Raw genomic sequence first — 17,830 nt, forward strand, 5'->3', positions numbered from 1 at the left:
CAGATATTTCAGACTTTTATGATCAGTATAAATATGACATTTCTCACCATACAAGTAATGCCGCCATATTTTTAATGCAAATACAATAGTAGCTAATTCAAGATCATGCACCGGGTAATTTCTTTCATGTGTCTTAAGTTGTCTCGAAGCATAAGCTATAACTTTACCTTCTTGCATCAAAACACAACCTAAACCATTTAATGATGCATCACTATAAATAATAAATTCTTTACCCGATTCAGGTTGTACCAACACAGGTGCTTTCGTCAACAAATCTTTCAATCGATCAAAACTCTGTTGGCATTCATCAGTCCACTCGAATTTAACATCTTTCTGTAATAAACGGGTCATCGGAGAAGCTATCATAGAAAACCCTTGTACAAATCTCCGATAATAACCAGCTAAACCCAAGAAACTTCTAACTTCAGATACATTTTTCGGTAGACTCCATTTGATAATAGCTGAGATTTTACTTGGATCTACCCTGATACCTTCCACGGATACAATATGTCCAAGAAAAGTCACTTCTCAAAGCCAAAATTCACATTTACTGAATTTAGCATATAGCTGCTTTTCTCGCAGAATTTGCAACACAATTCTCAAATGTTTTGCATGCTCATTTTCGTCTCGAGAATAGACCAAGATATCATCAATAAAAACTACCACGAACCTGTCTAAGTACGGTCTGAATATCCGATTCATCAAGTCCATAAATACTGCAGGTGCATTAGTCAGCCCAAACGACATAACAAGAAACTCATAATGCCCATACCTGGTTCTGAAAGTTGTCTTCGGTACATCTGACTCCTTTACCCGTAATTGATAGTAGCCCGATCGGAGATCAATATTTGAAAATACAGTAGCATCCTTCAACTGGTCAAACAGATCATCAATTCGAATCAAGTTTTCCATGATCTTCTGTCATACGTGTTGATGTGCATGTATGAGGACCAACAAATTTTCGTATCTCCCACATCTGAGAACTTTTAATGAATGCAGCTCGTACCCGCCAATTGCAGCCTTCCGCTGCCTTCCAACACTCCCCAACATATATTGTCGTAGTAGACACTGCGACTTTATAATCAACCGATATATTCATGCTGTACCGTTTGATGGCATATACGCACTCTTCTTTACAGCTGAATCTCTGGCCTATGAATAACTCCTCACCATCAGATGTTACGGCCAGCCCGTGACGATGAACTATTTCAGGGTACTCTGGGAACTCAGCTACATACGCTGCGTCGGGGTCTATGAGCGACATGTGTGGCCCAAGATTATTGTGTATCAAAATATGCCCATTTGCTCCCCGATCGAAGAAGCGTTAATGTCTTCATCGTCGATATCATCAGGTACATCGTCCACATCGGGATCACCGTCACTATCGACCTCTTCATCCCAATGATCGCCAGCTTCTTCTTCGCAACCACATTCTTCTTCACCACCAACCATATCAACATCGGGTGTAATATTCAGGTCGATACCCATCCCACCCATAGTCGATTCACTATCAACGTATGATATTGGAGCCACCATCCACGGTTCTTGAGCTCCGTGTTCTTCATCAGATGCATTGACATCTTCATTTTGCTCCATACCGGCTAACTCAGCAAATAAGTGAATCGGTGCATTCTTGTCACTCTCATTCCCACAGTAGAGATCGACCATTGTCTCAACGTCTTTGTCGTCTGCAAGTTCCATTTCGACGAATTTGACTAGATTTGTCGAAACTGGAAGCTTGTAGACAATTTTTACTATCTTTCTCCCACAACGTCTTAAAATTTTTACATTAATCATTGCCTTCATTTCATCAAACGAGACATTTCTATTAAATCTCATTGCTATTTGTTGCTGACATTCAAATACACTTCCAACACTTGTTGTCAAGATGACTCCGTCGAAATAAACGCATACAAAAAACTTAGCATCCATATTCAATATTTAATCTGTCAAAAAATAAACAAAATCTCGTAAAACATCTCGCACGGATAATAAATAACTTAAATAAAAAAATTAATGTTTCTATATTCAATTTTGTACATGAAAGCCATTTAACCACTAATCTTAATAACTAACACAATAATAATATTAATAATTTTATATACAAAATAATACTAACTAAAATTATTAAATGGAATTAGTTACATGAATAAAGTCTGCTCTTTCTAGCATGTCTCTGTCTGCTCTCTCTAGCAGTATTAGGGTTTTTTGGTTTTGTTTTATTGATATAATGTGACGGTGTCTTCTATTAAGATCATTCTTCTTACTTTCGACATTAAGGTTTAGAGTAAGTATGGAGACATAATTTGCGGGATTAACGTTGGAGGAGGAGGAAGACGAAACTTTTCAAATTCAATCTAAGGAGGAAACGAATGGAGTAACGGAAGTCTTGCAATTGGTGGGTTGTTTCTTAACGACAAGTATTGTCCATTTTCCAGCAATGAGAAGTACTATGGCAAATTTGTGGCACCCCGTACGGGGAGTTCAAATTAGATATTTGGGGGAAAAAAAGGTACTTATTTCAATTTTTTCATATAATGGATCTTGAAAGGGTTTTAAACGGGTCACCTTGGACTTTTAACAATCACTTATTGATCTTCCATAAACTGCAAAGGGAGGAGGACCCTTTAAAGGTCCCGCTCCTTTGAAGGTCCCGCTTATCTACTCACCTCTATGGACCCAAATACATGATGTCCCAATTGGTTTCGTATCAGAAAATCTGGCAATTCAAATGGGAAATTTTATTGGAGAGTTCCTGGAATATGATGGTTCAAACCTGGGAAAACAAAGTAGAAGTTTTATGAGAATACGAGTCAAAATTGATATAAGGCACCCTTTAAAAAGGAAAAAACAGATAAGGTGATATGGAAAATGCTTATATGTTCGTTTTAAATATGAACGACTTTTACTTTTTTGCTTTTTTTGTGGTCGATTGGGCCATAGCGAATCCTTTTGTGAAGCAAAGATGGCGTTAGGAGCGGAAACCAAAGAGATGGGATGTGATTTATCAATTAGGGCACAATCTCGTCGAGCTCAAATGATGACCAGTGTATGGTTGCGAGAAGAATGTGAGGGACAAGGGAGAGGAAACAATAGGGAATGGCAAACTAAGGAGGTTAACGTCAAGGATCCAATGGATAATAGGGGGATTTGTGAATTTTTTGATCCAGTATTAGGAATTAATTTGGTAGGAAGGGAATATCATACAGGAAGTAAATACAAGAATGAAAGTGGTAATTTGGAGAACAGTTCAATGGAACATGATCTTGAAGATGATGTGATCATTGGAGAAGAGGGTAAAAAGAGAAACAGAAGAGAGATGGAAGATGTCTTGGCCAAAGAGAATACTAACGTTTTGGTAGAAAAGAGTAAGAGAACAATGGAGGTTAATCATAAATTATCGGCGACTGTCAAATGGGCAGCTGACCGATCGTAATGAAAATTTTAAGTTGGAATACCCGCGGATTGCGGAGTCCACGGGCAATTCAGAGGCTTCGGTATATGCTGAAGTTATACAATCCCCAGATAGTCTTCTTTATGAAGACGAAAATTAATTGCAGTCAGATGGAAAAAGTTAGAATAAGCTGTGGGTTTTTTAACGGTATTGATGTTAGTTCAGAGGGATTTAGAGGTGGACTATGTTTGGCTTGGCGAGCCGGGATAAATGTCCAGCTCCAAAGCTTTTCAAAACGACATATTGATGTGATCATTAATGATAGAGCAGAAGGGTACAAATGAAGGTTTACAGGGTTTTATGGGTCTCCATATCCACAAGAAAGAGTTAAGGTATGGAATCTTTTACGTCACTTAGGCATGGTTAGGGAGCTACCATGGATGGTTTGTGGAGACTTCAATGAAATTTTGTATAGCTTGCCGCGTGAGGAAAGACGAATGGAAGCTTTTCGTAAAATATTGGACGAGTGTAACTTGTCTGATATGGGGTTTAATGGAAACTGGTTTACGTGGGAAAAGGGGAATTTGCCTGAAACTAATATTCAAGAGAGGTTGGATAGGGGAGTAGCGAATGAAGAATGGTTACAAATATTCCCTGAATTTCAGATTCAGCATCTCCCACATACATTTTCTGATCATTGCCCATTATTGGTTCATACAAAAAAGGAATGTAGAGAAAGGGTTCATAAAGAATTCAAGTTTGAAGCATGGTGGGTCTTGGAGGATTCATTCTTAGAAGAAGTTAAAAACATCTGGGAGCATTCTGAGGGTGAGTTTTTAAGTAAGCTAAACAATATGAAAAGGGGGTTGGAACGATGGGCAAAAAAAATACATTACTTTAGAGAAGGAAGGACAAAGTTGCTATCCACAAAACTGGCCACATTATTAGAGGCAGAAAAAGATGAGGAAAATCTGGCAGATCTGATTGATACAAAAATTCAACTGAACTTGGAGATTGAAAAGGATGAATGGTATTGGGAACAAAGGGCGAGGGTTAATTGGTTAAAGCTTGGGGGCAAGAATACAGCCTTCTTCCACAAACAAGCAACGCAGAAAAGACAGAGGAACCTGATTCGAAAAATGCAGAATGATGATAGATGGGAAACAGAGGATTTAAAGGAAATGGAAGCGATAGCCAAAATTTATTTTCAAAAGATTTTTTCTGCTGGTAGACGAGCAAATTATGAGTATGTTTTGTTTGGAGTTACTCAATGTATATCGGAGGAAGACAATTTTATGCTAAAAGAGAGATAAACAAAGGAGGAGATTCAGCAGGCGTTATCAGAATTAGGGCCCACCAAAGCACCAGGGGAAGATGGACTTCCAGCATTATTCTACCAGAAATGCTGGACGATTATTGGGGATGAGGTGACTAACTTTTGTCTCAATCATCTAAATGGAGGGATGGAGATTAGCCCAATCAACAAAACAAATATCGTTTTAATTCCGAAAATTTCAAATCCAATGGATATTTCACACTTTAGGCCCATTAGTTTGTGTAATGTTATATATAAATTAATGGCCAAAGTTATTGCGAATCGTCTTCGAAAAGTTTTAGAAAAATGCATTAATCCTGCCCAAAGTGCTTTTGTGCCTGGGAGATTAATTTCGGATAATATATTGTTGGCTTAGGAGCTACTCCATACACTAAAACAAAAGAGGGTAGGGAAGAAAGGATTTATGGCGGTCAAGTTGGATATGAGCAAGGCATATGATAGGGTAGAATGGAACTTTGTGGAGGAGATGTTGAAGAAAATGGGCTTCAACTCAGAGTGGGTAGCTTTACTTTTAAGGTGTGTAAATTCAGTTTCTTATTCGGTGGTTCTTAATGGGCTAAATGGAGAAATTTTCACCCCCTCTAGAGGATTGCGACAAGGTGACCCATTGAGTCCGTTTTTATTCCTATTTTGTGGAGAAGGCCTTTCTAGCCTCATGAGGCTAGGAATACAAGAGAACAAAGTCAGAAGGGTCAAAGCAAGCAGAAATAGACCACAGGTTTCACATCTACTATTTGCAGATGATTGTATGCTGTTTGGGGAAGCAACAGAAAGGAGTTCAAGTTAGTTAAAACAGATTCTGCATCAATACGAAGTTTGCTCGGGTTATTAGGTAAATTATTCGAAGTCTACAATTTTTTTCAACAGCAACACACAGCAGGAAGAAAGACAAACAATTTCTCGAGTCCTTGGGGTGCGGGGATCAGATGATATGGAAAGATATCTAGGGCTCCCTAACTTGGTGGGAAGAAGGAAAAATGCTGCGTTTCAGATTTTAAAAGATTGATTCAGGCAACGAATTGATAATTGGAGCATCAAATACCTTTCACAATGAGGTAAGGAGATTTTCATCAAAGCTGTTTTACAATCCATTCCAACCTACGCAATGTCTTGTTTTTTACTCCCTAAATCTCTTTGTAAGGAATTAGAAAGCATTATTGCAAAATTTTGGTGGCAAAAAAATAAGGGGAAAAAGGGGATCCATTGGTGTGCATGGAAGGACATTTGCTTAGCAAAAGAATTAGGTGGTCTAGGTTTTAGATGCTTAGATAAGTTTAATATAGCATTATTAGCTAAACAAGATTGGCGTCTTATTAATTATCTGAATTCTTTGTTAGCCCAAGTTTTAAAAGCTAAATACTTTCCTAGAACTTCTTGAATGCATCTTCTAGTAACTTACCTTCACTTACTTGGAGGAGCATTTGGTCAACAAAAAAACTTCTGATGGACGGATTATGCTGGAGGGTAGGTGTAGGGGACCATATCTCCGTATGAAATGATTGCTGGGTTTCGGGAGCAACTGAAGATAGATTACAGAATAACAGCAGAAGTGAAAATATCAGAGTAGTGGCCGACTTAATCAATGCAGAGAGTAGAACATGGAAAAGAGACTTGATTGTCAATACCTTTAATACGGATATCGCAAGGAAGATTCTGCGGATTCCGCTTTCAAAGACTGCCGAAGAAGACATCCAAGTATGGAGAGGGGAGGCTACTGGATTCTTTTCAGTTAGAAGCGCTTATAAACTATTACAGGAGTCAACATTAGAGCCTAATGATTATTTACAGACTGATACAAAAAATTTCTACAAGAAATTATGGAATCTATAGTTGCCCTCAAAAAAATCAAAATTACAGTATGGAGAATCACGTGGAATTACATATCCACCTTCTCTAATCTAAAATCGAGAAGAGTAATGACTGAGGTCCGTTGTTTGAGATGTAGCCAGGACGAAGAAGATAGCATCCACGTCTTCCAAAGGTGTCCTATAGCAAAAGAAATATGGAGTCATTTGAACTTTTCTTGGGTACTTAATGACAATCATGGTGATATATGGAGTTGGCTTATCTGGGTATTCAGCAAAGGGACAAATGAACAGTGCATGGGATTTTGTTGCGGGCTATGGGGAATCTGGACAAGCAGAAATAAGTTTATATATGAAGGAAAATATAGTACCAGTTGGGATATATCCAAGCAAATTCAAAGCTATATTTCAGAACTAGAAGGTGTTAAAGAAAGGGTACTCACTTTGGCAACCAGTACAAGGCCTAGACAGAGGATACAAAGGGCGAATAAGGCCATCTTTTTCGATGCGGCGTTTGATTCACAAAACCACATATCTGCGTCAGGCCTTATTGTTAAAAATGAGGCGGGCAGAATCGTTGGAGCAAAATCGATCCTTCATGACAATGTTGCATCTCCGTTTGCGGCGGAAGCATATGCAGGATTTCAAGCAACAAAGTTAGGGATCCAGTTGAGATATTATACTTTGGATATAATAGGAGATTCAAAAACAGTGATAACAAAATGTCAAAGTGGAAACCGGGACAGATCAGAAATAGGAGCAATTATCAGCGATATTCAAAGCTTAAAAGATTTCTTCCAAAAAGTCAGATTTTACTTCAACTCAAGGTCTGAAAATATTGAAGCACACAGACTAGCAAAAAGAACACTTCAGATGGGAGTGGAACAGTACCTGGAGGGAGAGACCTTAAGATCGATTGGTGAAGACTCGGAGCCAAGCTGCTTGGGTAATCCAGAGTAGAAAGGAAAGGGGATAAGATTTTGGCTTTTGGCATCAAGAAATAACGATTGAAATGAAAGGGAGGATGCTGTTTGTAAAAGTAATCTGATAAGTAAAAGATTTGAAAGGATTTGCTTTTACTTTTCAGTTGTCTTGGGCAGAGGAAAAGGCAGATGGATTTATGAACACAACTGACCGATCGACTGGAATTTTGAATTTGTTTATTTTATTATTTTACTTAAGGTGGGCTAAATTGATGTAAGCCTGTTTTTGCTGGTTTTGTTTCTTAGGTTTCGTTTATTGGGTTTGACCCAAGAGACGTTTTTGTCTTAATTTTAAGGTGTTAATCCAGTCGATTTTTCAAAAAAAAAAAAAATTAATAACTAACTATAAAAATAATACTAGTTTTTTACTAATAATAATAATAATAATAATAATAATAATAATAATACTACTACTACTACTACTACTACTATAAAATTTTTATTTTTTTGTAATATTTTGGTAAAAAAACCCTAATTAAAACTATCAATTTGAGTTTTATTGATTTTAATCTTAATAACTAAACTAAAACAAAAAAAATACAAATTATACAAAACAATAACAATAACATAATCAATTATTTTAAAAAAATACCTTATTTTTCTCTTCTCTTTCTCTCTTTTTCTCTTTTTTTTTCCGCAGCACCTCTTCTTTCTTTTCTTTTTCTTCTGATTTTTCTTGTTTCAGCTGGACAGAGGTCGTGTTAATAACACGAGTAGTGCCGCCAATCTGGTTGGCAGGACTGGTGTCGCCAACCTGGTTCCCTCGACTGGTGCCGCCAACCTGCTTCCCTTGTTTGGTGCCGCCAACCTGCTTCCCTCCACCCAATGAGTTGTCAAATAGGTTCAGGTTTTTTTTTTATTTTTGTTTTTTTAGTTTTTTTGATATATTTTGGTAAATAAAAAAATTATATATATTTTGGTAAATAAAAAAAAGTTATAACATTTTGGTAATTTTTTTATTTTTTTATATTATTTTTGTAAAAAACTCGATAGTTGACTTACTATCAATGTAGTTTAACCAAATTTTATTACATTCTTTAAAGGGTGAACTACACACAATATCACTAAACAATTAGTAGCTTTACATTTTGGTCATTCAACTTTAAAATATTACAAAATGGCATTGAACTATTTGAAAGTTTTCATTTAAGTTACTAGGTTGTTAAAATAGCTAATGTAAGGCCTTCTCTATTTGCACCACTTGCACTAATCGAAAGCTTTTATTCCCTTACTCTTCTACAGTTCATTTATTTATGAAACAACTTTGAACGTCACAAATTTACGAACCAAAATCTAAATGACTTCTTTCTTCTCTTTGATATTAATCATCAGATTGACTTGGGTCCAAGGTATGTTTTTTTACTCGTTAATGGGTATTGATCCACCGTATTACTTGTCAAATAGTCATTTGGAGTTCACTAGTCGAATTAAAAAAAAACTAGTGACTTAAATAAAAACATTCAAATAGTTCAGTAACTTAAATGAAAGTTTTCGTACAATTCAGTGACCATTTTGTAACCTTTTGAAGTTAAGTGGCTAAAACATAACTTACTAATAATATAGTGAAATTATGTGTAATTTACCATTCCTTTTAAAAGAAAAGTATTTTTTTCCTGCTTTACCCTTTCTCCAACGTGTACGGTATTAATTCATTTTGTCAGTGAAAAGAGAAATCACGTCGGGAAACTGAAACAATCAATCATGACCGTCAGATATTTGTCCCATTTATATTTATATTCTTTTATCTCCTCATCGGCATGGAAATCTACTTGAAACCGTCGCCTTTCTTTAACATTTAGCAGCGCCGCGATTCCATGATCGTCACCATTATCAGCTGAATTCTACTATCCTCTTTCTCTTCAAGACAGAGCGTTTCCCTCTAAAACTTTAGCCCTAACATTCCCTCTTCGGTTTCACTCGCATTTCATGAGATTAAGGTAACTCTTTCTCGCTCTCACTCTCTTCCAATTCAATGTAAAAGTTCATCGAATGAATTATTCAGTTTATTGAAAGTTGGAACTCTTAAGATAACCAATTAGCAAGAAATTGCTGCTTTCTACGGGTTCCTTTTTTCCAGGTTTTAATAGTTTGTAATAATTTATTTCCTTGGATTAAAATTTGCTTCTTTTTTGGTTAATGCCTTTTGATATTTTTCTGTTATCTTACTGAATTTGTTGCTATTTTTTTAGTGTACAACTATGAGCTAGATTTAAAGCAATCTCTGTTCTGTAACAATCTTTGAAGTGAAAAGAGTTAAGTGTTTGAAGCTCGTAAGTAGTTGAAAGAGAATGAGAACGAAGCAAAAACGGGCATGCAGAAAACCTCCTGCACGAAAATCAGCTGCATTGGCCGAGAATGTAGAAGCAGTGAAGCAAGGTGAAAAGGCAGTGAACCAAAGTGAAAAGGCTGTGAACCAAAATGAAAGAATAGTGAACCAAAGTGAGGAAGCGTTTTTAAGTTTTATTAACCAAAATAGGAAAGGGGATTCTGTTTCTGCAGACTCAAATGATCTGGAAGTAGTTGACTTAGACTCTGATGAGGCCAAGAGTAATTCATCTTTATCATCCTCTTCAAGTGACAGTGATGAGTCATTTAGTGCTGAAGAAAGTAGCACCGATGACTCATCATCGGTGGATAGGAGATCAAGGAAATCGACTAAAAGGCATGGTAATGTAAAGCAGGAAGCAAGTAAATTACCAAATAAAGGGAGGAAAGATGATGTTAACTCGTCCAGGGTTTTGCATTCTTTCGGTAAAAAGCATGATGAATGTAAGATGTCCGAGCAGGATCCTCGTTACAATACGAAAGAACTGAAAGCCGCATTGGAGGTATGATGAGAGTAGTTATTAATACTAATTTTTAGGCTTGATTAACACTTTGAATGCTCAGGAAGGAAAAGAAAGGTGCTTTCAAGTTGCTAATGGAACAATTCTTGGTTTAGCGTTTCCAATATTTTTGAAATATTTAATGCATTTTCTACTTATTGCCTTTTTCCTCAACTTATTAGGTGATTAAGAAAATTATGAAGATGGATGAGGCTCAACCGTTCAGTGTTCCCGTAGATCCTGTTGCGTTGGGTAAATCTGTAAGGATATATTGCTATGCGATTTATGAATGCATTGCCAAATTATCTTCAATAGCAGCGTGCTGTGGGTTGAATCTATTCTTGCAATCTTAGTGGGGCTGGGGTCAACCTTTGGATATAACCTAATGTGATGGCCTGCCTACTTGCCCCCTTATATTTATCTTTTCCCTAAGCTGTCATTATAATGATATTGAAATTATAGGTTCACGTTATTCAGTTGTGTTGTGTTGCCTGAAAAGCATAAAATAAAAGATTCAGTTACACAGTTATCATTTATTATGCACAGTGCACCTTTTGAATACTTCTCCAGCCCTATCAATTATATAGATTAATCTTGCTAACTTTCTCTCTCCTCTCTTCTCCTCCCTTCTCCCCATTGGGTTGTGGTTTACCGGAAACAGGATTACTTTAATGTAATCGACACACCAATGGATTTTGGTACCATATGTAGTAATTTAGAAAATAGCACAAAGTACATGAACACAAAAGACGTGTTTAATGATGTACAATACATTTGGGAGAACTGCTGCAAGTGCAACCAGAAGGGAGAGTATATAGTATATCTAATGAAACGAGTGAAGAAAAAGTTCATGAAGTACTGGATAGCTGCTGGCTTGAGCATTGGGCAATCAGGGAAGAGTAATGGTACGTGTTCAGAATTATTACTTATTTCTTACATTCAGGTGGCATCTCCAAAATTTATTAAAGTTTTTATGCTAGAGATGCAAAAAGTAGTGGACAAAAATTAGGTGCTTTGTGAAATGAGATTTTGTGTTGTATCAACTACTTAACCATTTTTTGAATTTTCACCTTGAAGAATTAACCAGTGATACATATAGATAGTCGGTTTTGGGGTTTACTGATGTCTAAAATGTTTCAATTTTATTTTTAATGGGAACTCAATTTCAGTAGATACCATTCAGCGTACATTACGTTAGGACATTAAACTTTTCTTAGGTATGAAATGATAGCATCTATCTGGTAAACCTAATTGAAGGTACTTCTGTAATTAGTAGGTTACCGTTGAGAAATGGAAGTTTATAGTATATGTGCAATGATGATGCATCTAATACTAATATCGTTTGTCTTGGAGTCTCAAATTTCAATCATGAATACTTTGTGAGTATTTTTGTTTTGGTGTTTAAATATTTATCTTTTAGTTTTATTCCTTCAGTGGGAAATTTGTTCGAGCCATCTACAACAGACTATGCTACAAGGCGTAGGGGACATGAGCCTTTCTATCCAGTGGGCAGTGCAGATGGTGCCAGTCAGATGCAGCAGGGTCAATTGGGTTTTAATCAGCACCATCTGTACTTCCCTTCATCATGCTATAGCCAACCTCATCAATTACCGCAACCTCCACCAAGCACTACACGGCCACAGTTTTCCCAGTTGTCCCCAGTGAGTTATCACCAACATCATCAGTCACAGCATCCACCGCCAAGCACCAACCAGCCACAATTCTCCCAATTACAATCTCACACGGGTAATATATTCATCATTTCTGCCATTTTTTTCTTGGATGGGTGCTATGACTTCTTATAATCTCTCTTTCCTTTCTGCCTGCTCAAAACTCGTACTAATTTTATTTCAATTTCAAACCATTCCATTGAGAAGGGATTGTGTTGTCATGCTTTGAATTTGTAGATATGGATAACATAATATTCAATGAAAACATATACATTCCTGAAATCTACCCATATATGTATGTATCTTTTGATGTTATACATGTAAATCTTTGTATATTTTTAACAAGCATATTGATCTTGCATGAGTAACACACTAACTCAGAACAATAATCTTGAATGATTCTAAACTTTGTTGATCTTAATCTTATCTGCCACTAGTATGTGAAAACTACCCATTGAGCTTTTTTTGTTTCTCTCTCACACCAATAATGAATTTGTAGGGTTTTGCATTATTAGCTACCTTGAGACATAGCCCCTAAACACGAAAATATACATCTTCATCAGAACAAAAAAGGATGCATCTATTGCTCCTGCATTTTTGATGTGCAACAGCCAACAGTTAAGCCACAAGCAGCCATATCTTCTGCAGCAGCAGCAGAGCATCAGCAAATTAAATGTTGTTGCACTGCCTTTTAACTTGTAATCGGGGCATTACATTCTTAAATGGTTCTTTATTTCCTTATTCGAGAATCCATTAATACAGCAGGTTCTGGGTTTGGAAGCATGCATTTTTTCTGCGTACTCTGAGATTTAGTTTCTTCATTCTCTTTTTTTTTTTTTTTTTTCAATTGTTGTAGGATATTCGCATTTTCAGCCTCCTGGAGACATAGCCCCAAAACACAAAAAGCAGGCATCTAAGAAACACAAAAAGAACTCATCTACAGGTCCTGCAGCCTCCATTCTTAGTGGGTCACCAGGCCAGTCACAACAGCCTCATTTGAGTTACAAGCTGCCATATGGTCTGCAGCAGTACCAGCACAGTATCAACCGGCTACAATCCTCTCAATTGCAGGGTGCTGTAGATGGTGGTAAGTGAGTGAAGCTTTTCAGATTCACAATGATCCTTTACTGCCTTTAATCTTGTAATCAGTACATTATATTCTCAGTGATTCTTTTATGTTTATTTTTATAATCCATCATTACTGGTTATGAGTTCAGAAGCGAGCTTCTTTTCTGCACTACTCAGATTTAATTTCTTCATTCATTTGTCTCTATAGAAGTTCTTTTTTCTCCAAAGGATCTGCATAGCATGTTGCAATCACATGTAAATAAAAAAATAAAAATTCCATTTTAGAGGAGTTTCAAGACTTTTTCTTCACACATCTTCAATTTTCTCTTTTTATTTACTAGGACACTCTCACTTTCTGCCTCAATCAGATTATACAAGGTCCCATGGGTATGTCCCCTATTATCCGGTGGATCCCATGGTTGTCCCTGGCCAATCACATCCCCAACAGTCCCGATTGAGCGATGGGGAATCTAGTGAGTCCCAGGAACGGCAACTGAAGGCAAGCCATTGCCAGCCTCAATCATCACAGCTGCAACATAATGTAGATATTGGTACCGTCTATACACTGTTTCTTTTGTCAGTCTATGAACCATCTGCTTACCCTTGTGTTTATATAAATTGTATGGATGATTTTATTTTCTATTCTATTTGATAACTTAAACATCAGCACCAGCAGAAAAGCAGTGACAGATAAATAAAAGCTAAACATGATTATCAGGAATAACTTTAGTTAGTTGTTAAATTGCATCAGCTAAGAGTTTTTTTTTGCTTTGGGGATGTGAAAGTCTGTAGTTTTCCTTTATGTGAAAATGCATCGAAACTTTCAGTTTTGATGTAACTTCTTTATACTAGCTTCTGATTTTGGGTGGCATATCTGGTTTCCCCCCTTTCTTTGCAGAACATTCACACACGTCACTTACAGATTCTGCCTTGAGGGCTATCAGATGTGCACTTAGATATTCTGCCAGCCCTAAAACTAACAAATCTAACCAAGAAAATCAAGGGCCGTTGGGCTGCACCAAATCCCAGCCTGAGCAGAGCCCACAGAGACCCGAACAGCGACAGTTCACAAAGAAGAGGAAAGGAAGAGGTCCTACTCGCTGCCTCTTCTTAAATGATCTGGCAGATGGTGAGCGGATATTTGTCCGCATCAACAAGTTTGGACAGCCTGTTGGTCCAAATTCATCCAAGCTAAGCAGCTTCCTGGGCACTGTAGCACGGAATGGACACAGGGCACCACTTAATTTTATAGACTGGAGGGCATTGTCAGATTCTTACAAAGATGATATGTGGGAATATGTTCAGGCATGATAAAACATTTATTCTGTCTTTTTATGTCATATTGCTTTCCTTTTAGTGACATTTTATCTCTTCCATGTGCTATAGACAAAGTTTGACATTGATCCAAGTGGCAAGTCTTGGGTCATGCAGTCAATTGCTACAAAATGGAGGGACTGGAAAGCAGATTTAAAGGCAACGTATTATGATTCTCTTAATACAGACGAAGAGCGCTTGAAAGTAAGTGATCCAAGGGTTGTTCCTGACCAATGGCCAAGCCTTATCTCATATTGGAACTCTGAAGACACAAAGGTACATGCTGAGCACTGATTGTCATTTTAAATTCCTCTATCTTGATGCAAATTTTGCTGGTTGTTACATTACAATGTGGAAACATGTTGTCTATATATGCCGTTTGTAGAAGCGTTGTGCAAGAAATAGGGCTAACCGTCAAAAACATACGTGTGGACATTCATCAGGGACCAAGAGTTATGCAAGGATATGTGAGGAGGAGGTAAATTTTTTTTTTTCACTTGTTTCTTATTCTGCTTTGGCCATATTGAAAGAAGTCGATGCTTTTGTTATGGAAATAGCAAAACAAGAGGCCTGATGGGAAGGAGCCAACTAGAGCTGAGCTTTATATATTAACACATACTCGCAAGAATGGACAGCCTGTTGACGATACCGCAGCAAAATTAATTGTATGTATAAGCAATTGATTTTTATGAGTTGTAGATTTATATGTAAATATTTGTTCATCCGCTCTTGATAAATTTTGCAAGTTAAACAGTTGGGTTTTTCTTTACAGTCAAAGATCCGCGAACAAGAAGCTAAGAAACAGAATACCTTACAATGTAGTGATGAATCAAATGACACTTTGTGTCAAGTTATGGGAGAAGAACAAGGCAAAAATGTGGGACCTTATGGAATGGGTCCCAATCGTACTGGCATTTTTGGCCCAAGACCTGGCCGTGTTGTCCTTGCAAGGATGGCTTCCAAGGCCAAAAGATCTGCAAATGAAGAGGTGCGCAAGATAGCAGTGAAAATGGAGGCCATGGAGGAAAAATATGCCCTTATGGAAAAGAATATAGCTAGAATGACTTCAAACATGGAAAAGTTTCTCGAGAAGATTGGGGGATCTTCAAATATTTTGGGTTCTGAGCAGGTAACCTTCTGTTATACCAGTACTTAATGGTAGTTTTTTTTTTTTTTCCCTCGAAAACAAATAGTTAATTTTTGTCTTATGCTATACTATTTTGCTGCTTGCATAATTGCTGCATGATACTCTCAAATGTCCCAAGTAGACAAATAAGCTACAACCTACTGAGGATTTTTTTTATGGTTTCCTTTTTTCTCCGCATTTGTCTTCTACATAGTTCTTAGGGACAGACCTTTTATGGACATCTTAACTAATTAGCTTAGACTTGGAAATGCATCAAGCTGTAATAAAAGCACAATGCTGTGATCAAGTGAGTTTGCAAAATGAGGAGGTTTTAAGCATATAGGCTAGTATAGGGATCCCCTATGTATCATGAAAAGTACCTGTAGTTTAATTAGATGGTAAAATTTAAAAACCTAGGGACCCTATCTCAACTGTCAAAAACAAAAATGATTGTAGAATAGCCATTACAGGAAGTAGCATGTCATGAGTTTGGTTGTATATGTGTTCAATATGATTAGCATAGTTTAGGAATTAGCAGTATATGACATTGAAGAAATGTTTTGTTTGACATCCTACACCTTTGATCTTGCCTTCCATGGATGCAACCTGTCTTGCTTGCATTGACTTGTTAATGAGCCAAGGAAAACAAGATTTTCTTCGTTAGTAACATATTGACCTTTCGGAGTCTGTGTACAGAAAGAGTTTGTCAGGCTAGCTATACATCAGGTTAGGCTATTTATAAATCCTGTTCTGCCAATAACTTGATTTCTTTTTCCCTCTTCCAGCGTCATCATGAGGAGGAAGACCCAGAAGAGGATGATGCTTAATGGACTTCACCTACCTATTTAGTGTACGTGGCATTATGATGGTATGGTGTTTTTACGTTGAAATTCTAAAACATGAACCATTAAAGGAATCCAATTATTAAGAGTTCTTTTTATGTCTGAATGAGAGTAGGAACTTATCAAGCAAAATGGGGGAAATTGGAACAGCACCACCGTCGGATGAGATGTCTGGGGCCTTGCCTTTTCCCCTCCCTGGGTCTCGTTATTAGCGGACTTGCAATGTGAGCATGGAATATAGTTGGAGAGTTTATATTTTCAGTAAGGTAATTGCAATTAACTGGTTTCAGCTTTCAAGTTGACATGGTTTTGGAGCCCGGCTTCTGCATGTATGCTGTCTCCTATATATATACACACATTTTATTCGAACATGAAATTTCGTTTATATATAAATCATTACAATCGAATAAAAGTAGTAACAAAGATCCCATTTCAACTAAAGCCTAAAGAAAACGGTATACACGCTTGATTGAAAGTTGAACCATATTGTGGGAAACGGCTGACTGTAGGAAATAACATCAGTAGAATGTTGGGCGTCAACCACCAAGAAAAAAACTCTTGAAATTGGTGCGTTGGATCAGCCATCAACAATCTTGTCGTTCTCGGGAAACCTGAAAACATTAACTCTTTTAAACCATACTCGTACAAAAACGAGTTCATTTGGACTTGAGAAATCATTTCACTATGAATTTAAGAAAATTGAGTAGTCACAAATTCGAGAAAGCTTTCCTCCTGGGAGGAGTAAAGGGTTGAATCTTACGTTAAATTTTTATTTCGATAATGGAGGATGGTCGACGAGGAGATGGAACGAAGGAGGAGGAGGGCGGTAAGTGGGGTGACGATCTGCAAAAAGAAAATGAAGAATGGTAGAGGGTGGAGGCGAGCACTGTTATTGGCAACAAATTGGGTGTCAGACTGTCAGTAGCTTCGTTGGTGATTTTGAACGAGGAAACAATAAAAATGAAGAAAAGATGGAGAAAGGGAGAAGAAAGAAGCCGATGGTTGGCCTTATGGTCGCCACTCAGCTAGTCGATGATGAGGGAAGGCAAGTATTCAAAATTTCATACAATTATTCCTATCTATGCATATTATATCATCCATATGTATGTGGGAATATATACACATAGAGAGATAACATATGTCTAACTAGTATTATGTATGAGTATTGAGTAAAAGTTTTTCGATTTTTAGACTTGATTTAGTTTTTGTGCTGTTAGAGAGGAAATATGAAATTTTGGGAATCATGTAGAAAGGGGTAAATGTATCACCTCTAATAATAATAACACCAAAGATTAAACTATTTCTTTTTTAGCTTAAAACTTTGAAGTAATATCCAATGAGAGAGTAGTTAAAATGGCATGGTTGAAGTCTTGGGACCTTATGTTTGAGATTCACCTTAGGTAAACTATAGGTGGGATTTTATTTTTAGCTTAATCTTACCATGTGTGAGTCTGTTTATAACTATTC

The 17,830-nt window shown here is 37.0% G+C and overlaps 2 protein-coding genes across 9 annotated transcripts; one reads left to right on the forward strand and one right to left on the reverse strand.

Moving 5' to 3' along the window:
* Nucleotides 1-292: 292 nt before the first annotated feature.
* On the reverse strand, nt 293-7,672 carry LOC128042971 (uncharacterized). 6 transcript variants are annotated; one of them, XM_052634552.1, is made up of 4 exons: nt 7,427-7,672; nt 6,356-6,716; nt 6,130-6,249; nt 293-1,946 (listed from the first exon to the last, which is right to left on the reverse strand). In XM_052634552.1, the coding sequence occupies exon 4, from the start codon at nt 1,930-1,932 to the stop codon at nt 1,288-1,290; it is 645 nt and encodes a 214-aa protein (XP_052490512.1). In that variant the 5' UTR covers nt 1,933-1,946; nt 6,130-6,249; nt 6,356-6,716; nt 7,427-7,672; the 3' UTR covers nt 293-1,287. The 6 variants fall into 6 exon arrangements, 4 of the variants coding, with proteins under 4 accessions (XP_052490512.1, XP_052490505.1, XP_052490503.1 ...); XM_052634545.1 differs by lacking the exon at nt 7,427-7,672 and adding an exon at nt 6,979-7,420; XM_052634543.1 differs by lacking the exon at nt 7,427-7,672 and adding an exon at nt 6,979-7,420 and having other exon boundaries at nt 6,140-6,249; nt 6,356-6,861.
* Nucleotides 7,673-9,229: 1,557 nt separating this feature from the next.
* LOC105786100 (uncharacterized) lies at nt 9,230-16,804 on the forward strand. Of its 3 annotated transcripts, none has more exons than XM_012612381.2 (14): nt 9,230-9,455; nt 9,708-10,346; nt 10,526-10,603; nt 11,005-11,248; nt 11,778-12,089; nt 12,870-13,100; nt 13,450-13,632; nt 13,980-14,386; nt 14,468-14,671; nt 14,781-14,873; nt 14,953-15,060; nt 15,168-15,524; nt 16,307-16,389; nt 16,479-16,804. In XM_012612381.2, exons 2-13 carry the CDS (start codon nt 9,807-9,809, stop codon nt 16,346-16,348), a joined length of 2,799 nt encoding a protein of 932 aa, XP_012467835.2. In that variant the 5' UTR covers nt 9,230-9,455; nt 9,708-9,806; the 3' UTR covers nt 16,349-16,389; nt 16,479-16,804. The 3 variants fall into 3 exon arrangements, with proteins under 3 accessions (XP_012467835.2, XP_052490527.1, XP_012467833.2); XM_012612379.2 differs by having other exon boundaries at nt 9,232-9,455; nt 13,423-13,632; XM_052634567.1 differs by lacking the exon at nt 16,479-16,804 and having other exon boundaries at nt 9,231-9,455; nt 13,423-13,632; nt 16,307-16,392.
* The last annotated feature ends 1,026 nt before the right edge of the window (nt 16,805-17,830 follow it).

The sequence above is a fragment of the Gossypium raimondii genome, chromosome 1 (assembly GCF_025698545.1).
Source record: "Gossypium raimondii isolate GPD5lz chromosome 1, ASM2569854v1, whole genome shotgun sequence".
Lineage (NCBI taxonomy): Eukaryota > Viridiplantae > Streptophyta > Magnoliopsida > Malvales > Malvaceae > Gossypium > Gossypium raimondii.

Bases quoted from the DNA above. Each gene is read 5' to 3' on its own strand.
- LOC128042971 (XM_052634552.1), bottom strand. From the start codon at position 1,932: ATGGATGCTAAGTTTTTTGTATGCGTTTATTTCGACGGAGTCATCTTG.
- LOC105786100 (XM_052634567.1), top strand. From the start codon at position 9,807: ATGAGAACGAAGCAAAAACGGGCATGCAGAAAACCTCCTGCACGAAAA. The intron at 14,387-14,467 runs GCATGATAAAAC...CATGTGCTATAG, and splicing joins ATATGTGGGAATATGTTCAG to ACAAAGTTTGACATTGATCC. The intron at 14,874-14,952 runs GTAAATTTTTTT...TTATGGAAATAG, and splicing joins CAAGGATATGTGAGGAGGAG to CAAAACAAGAGGCCTGATGG.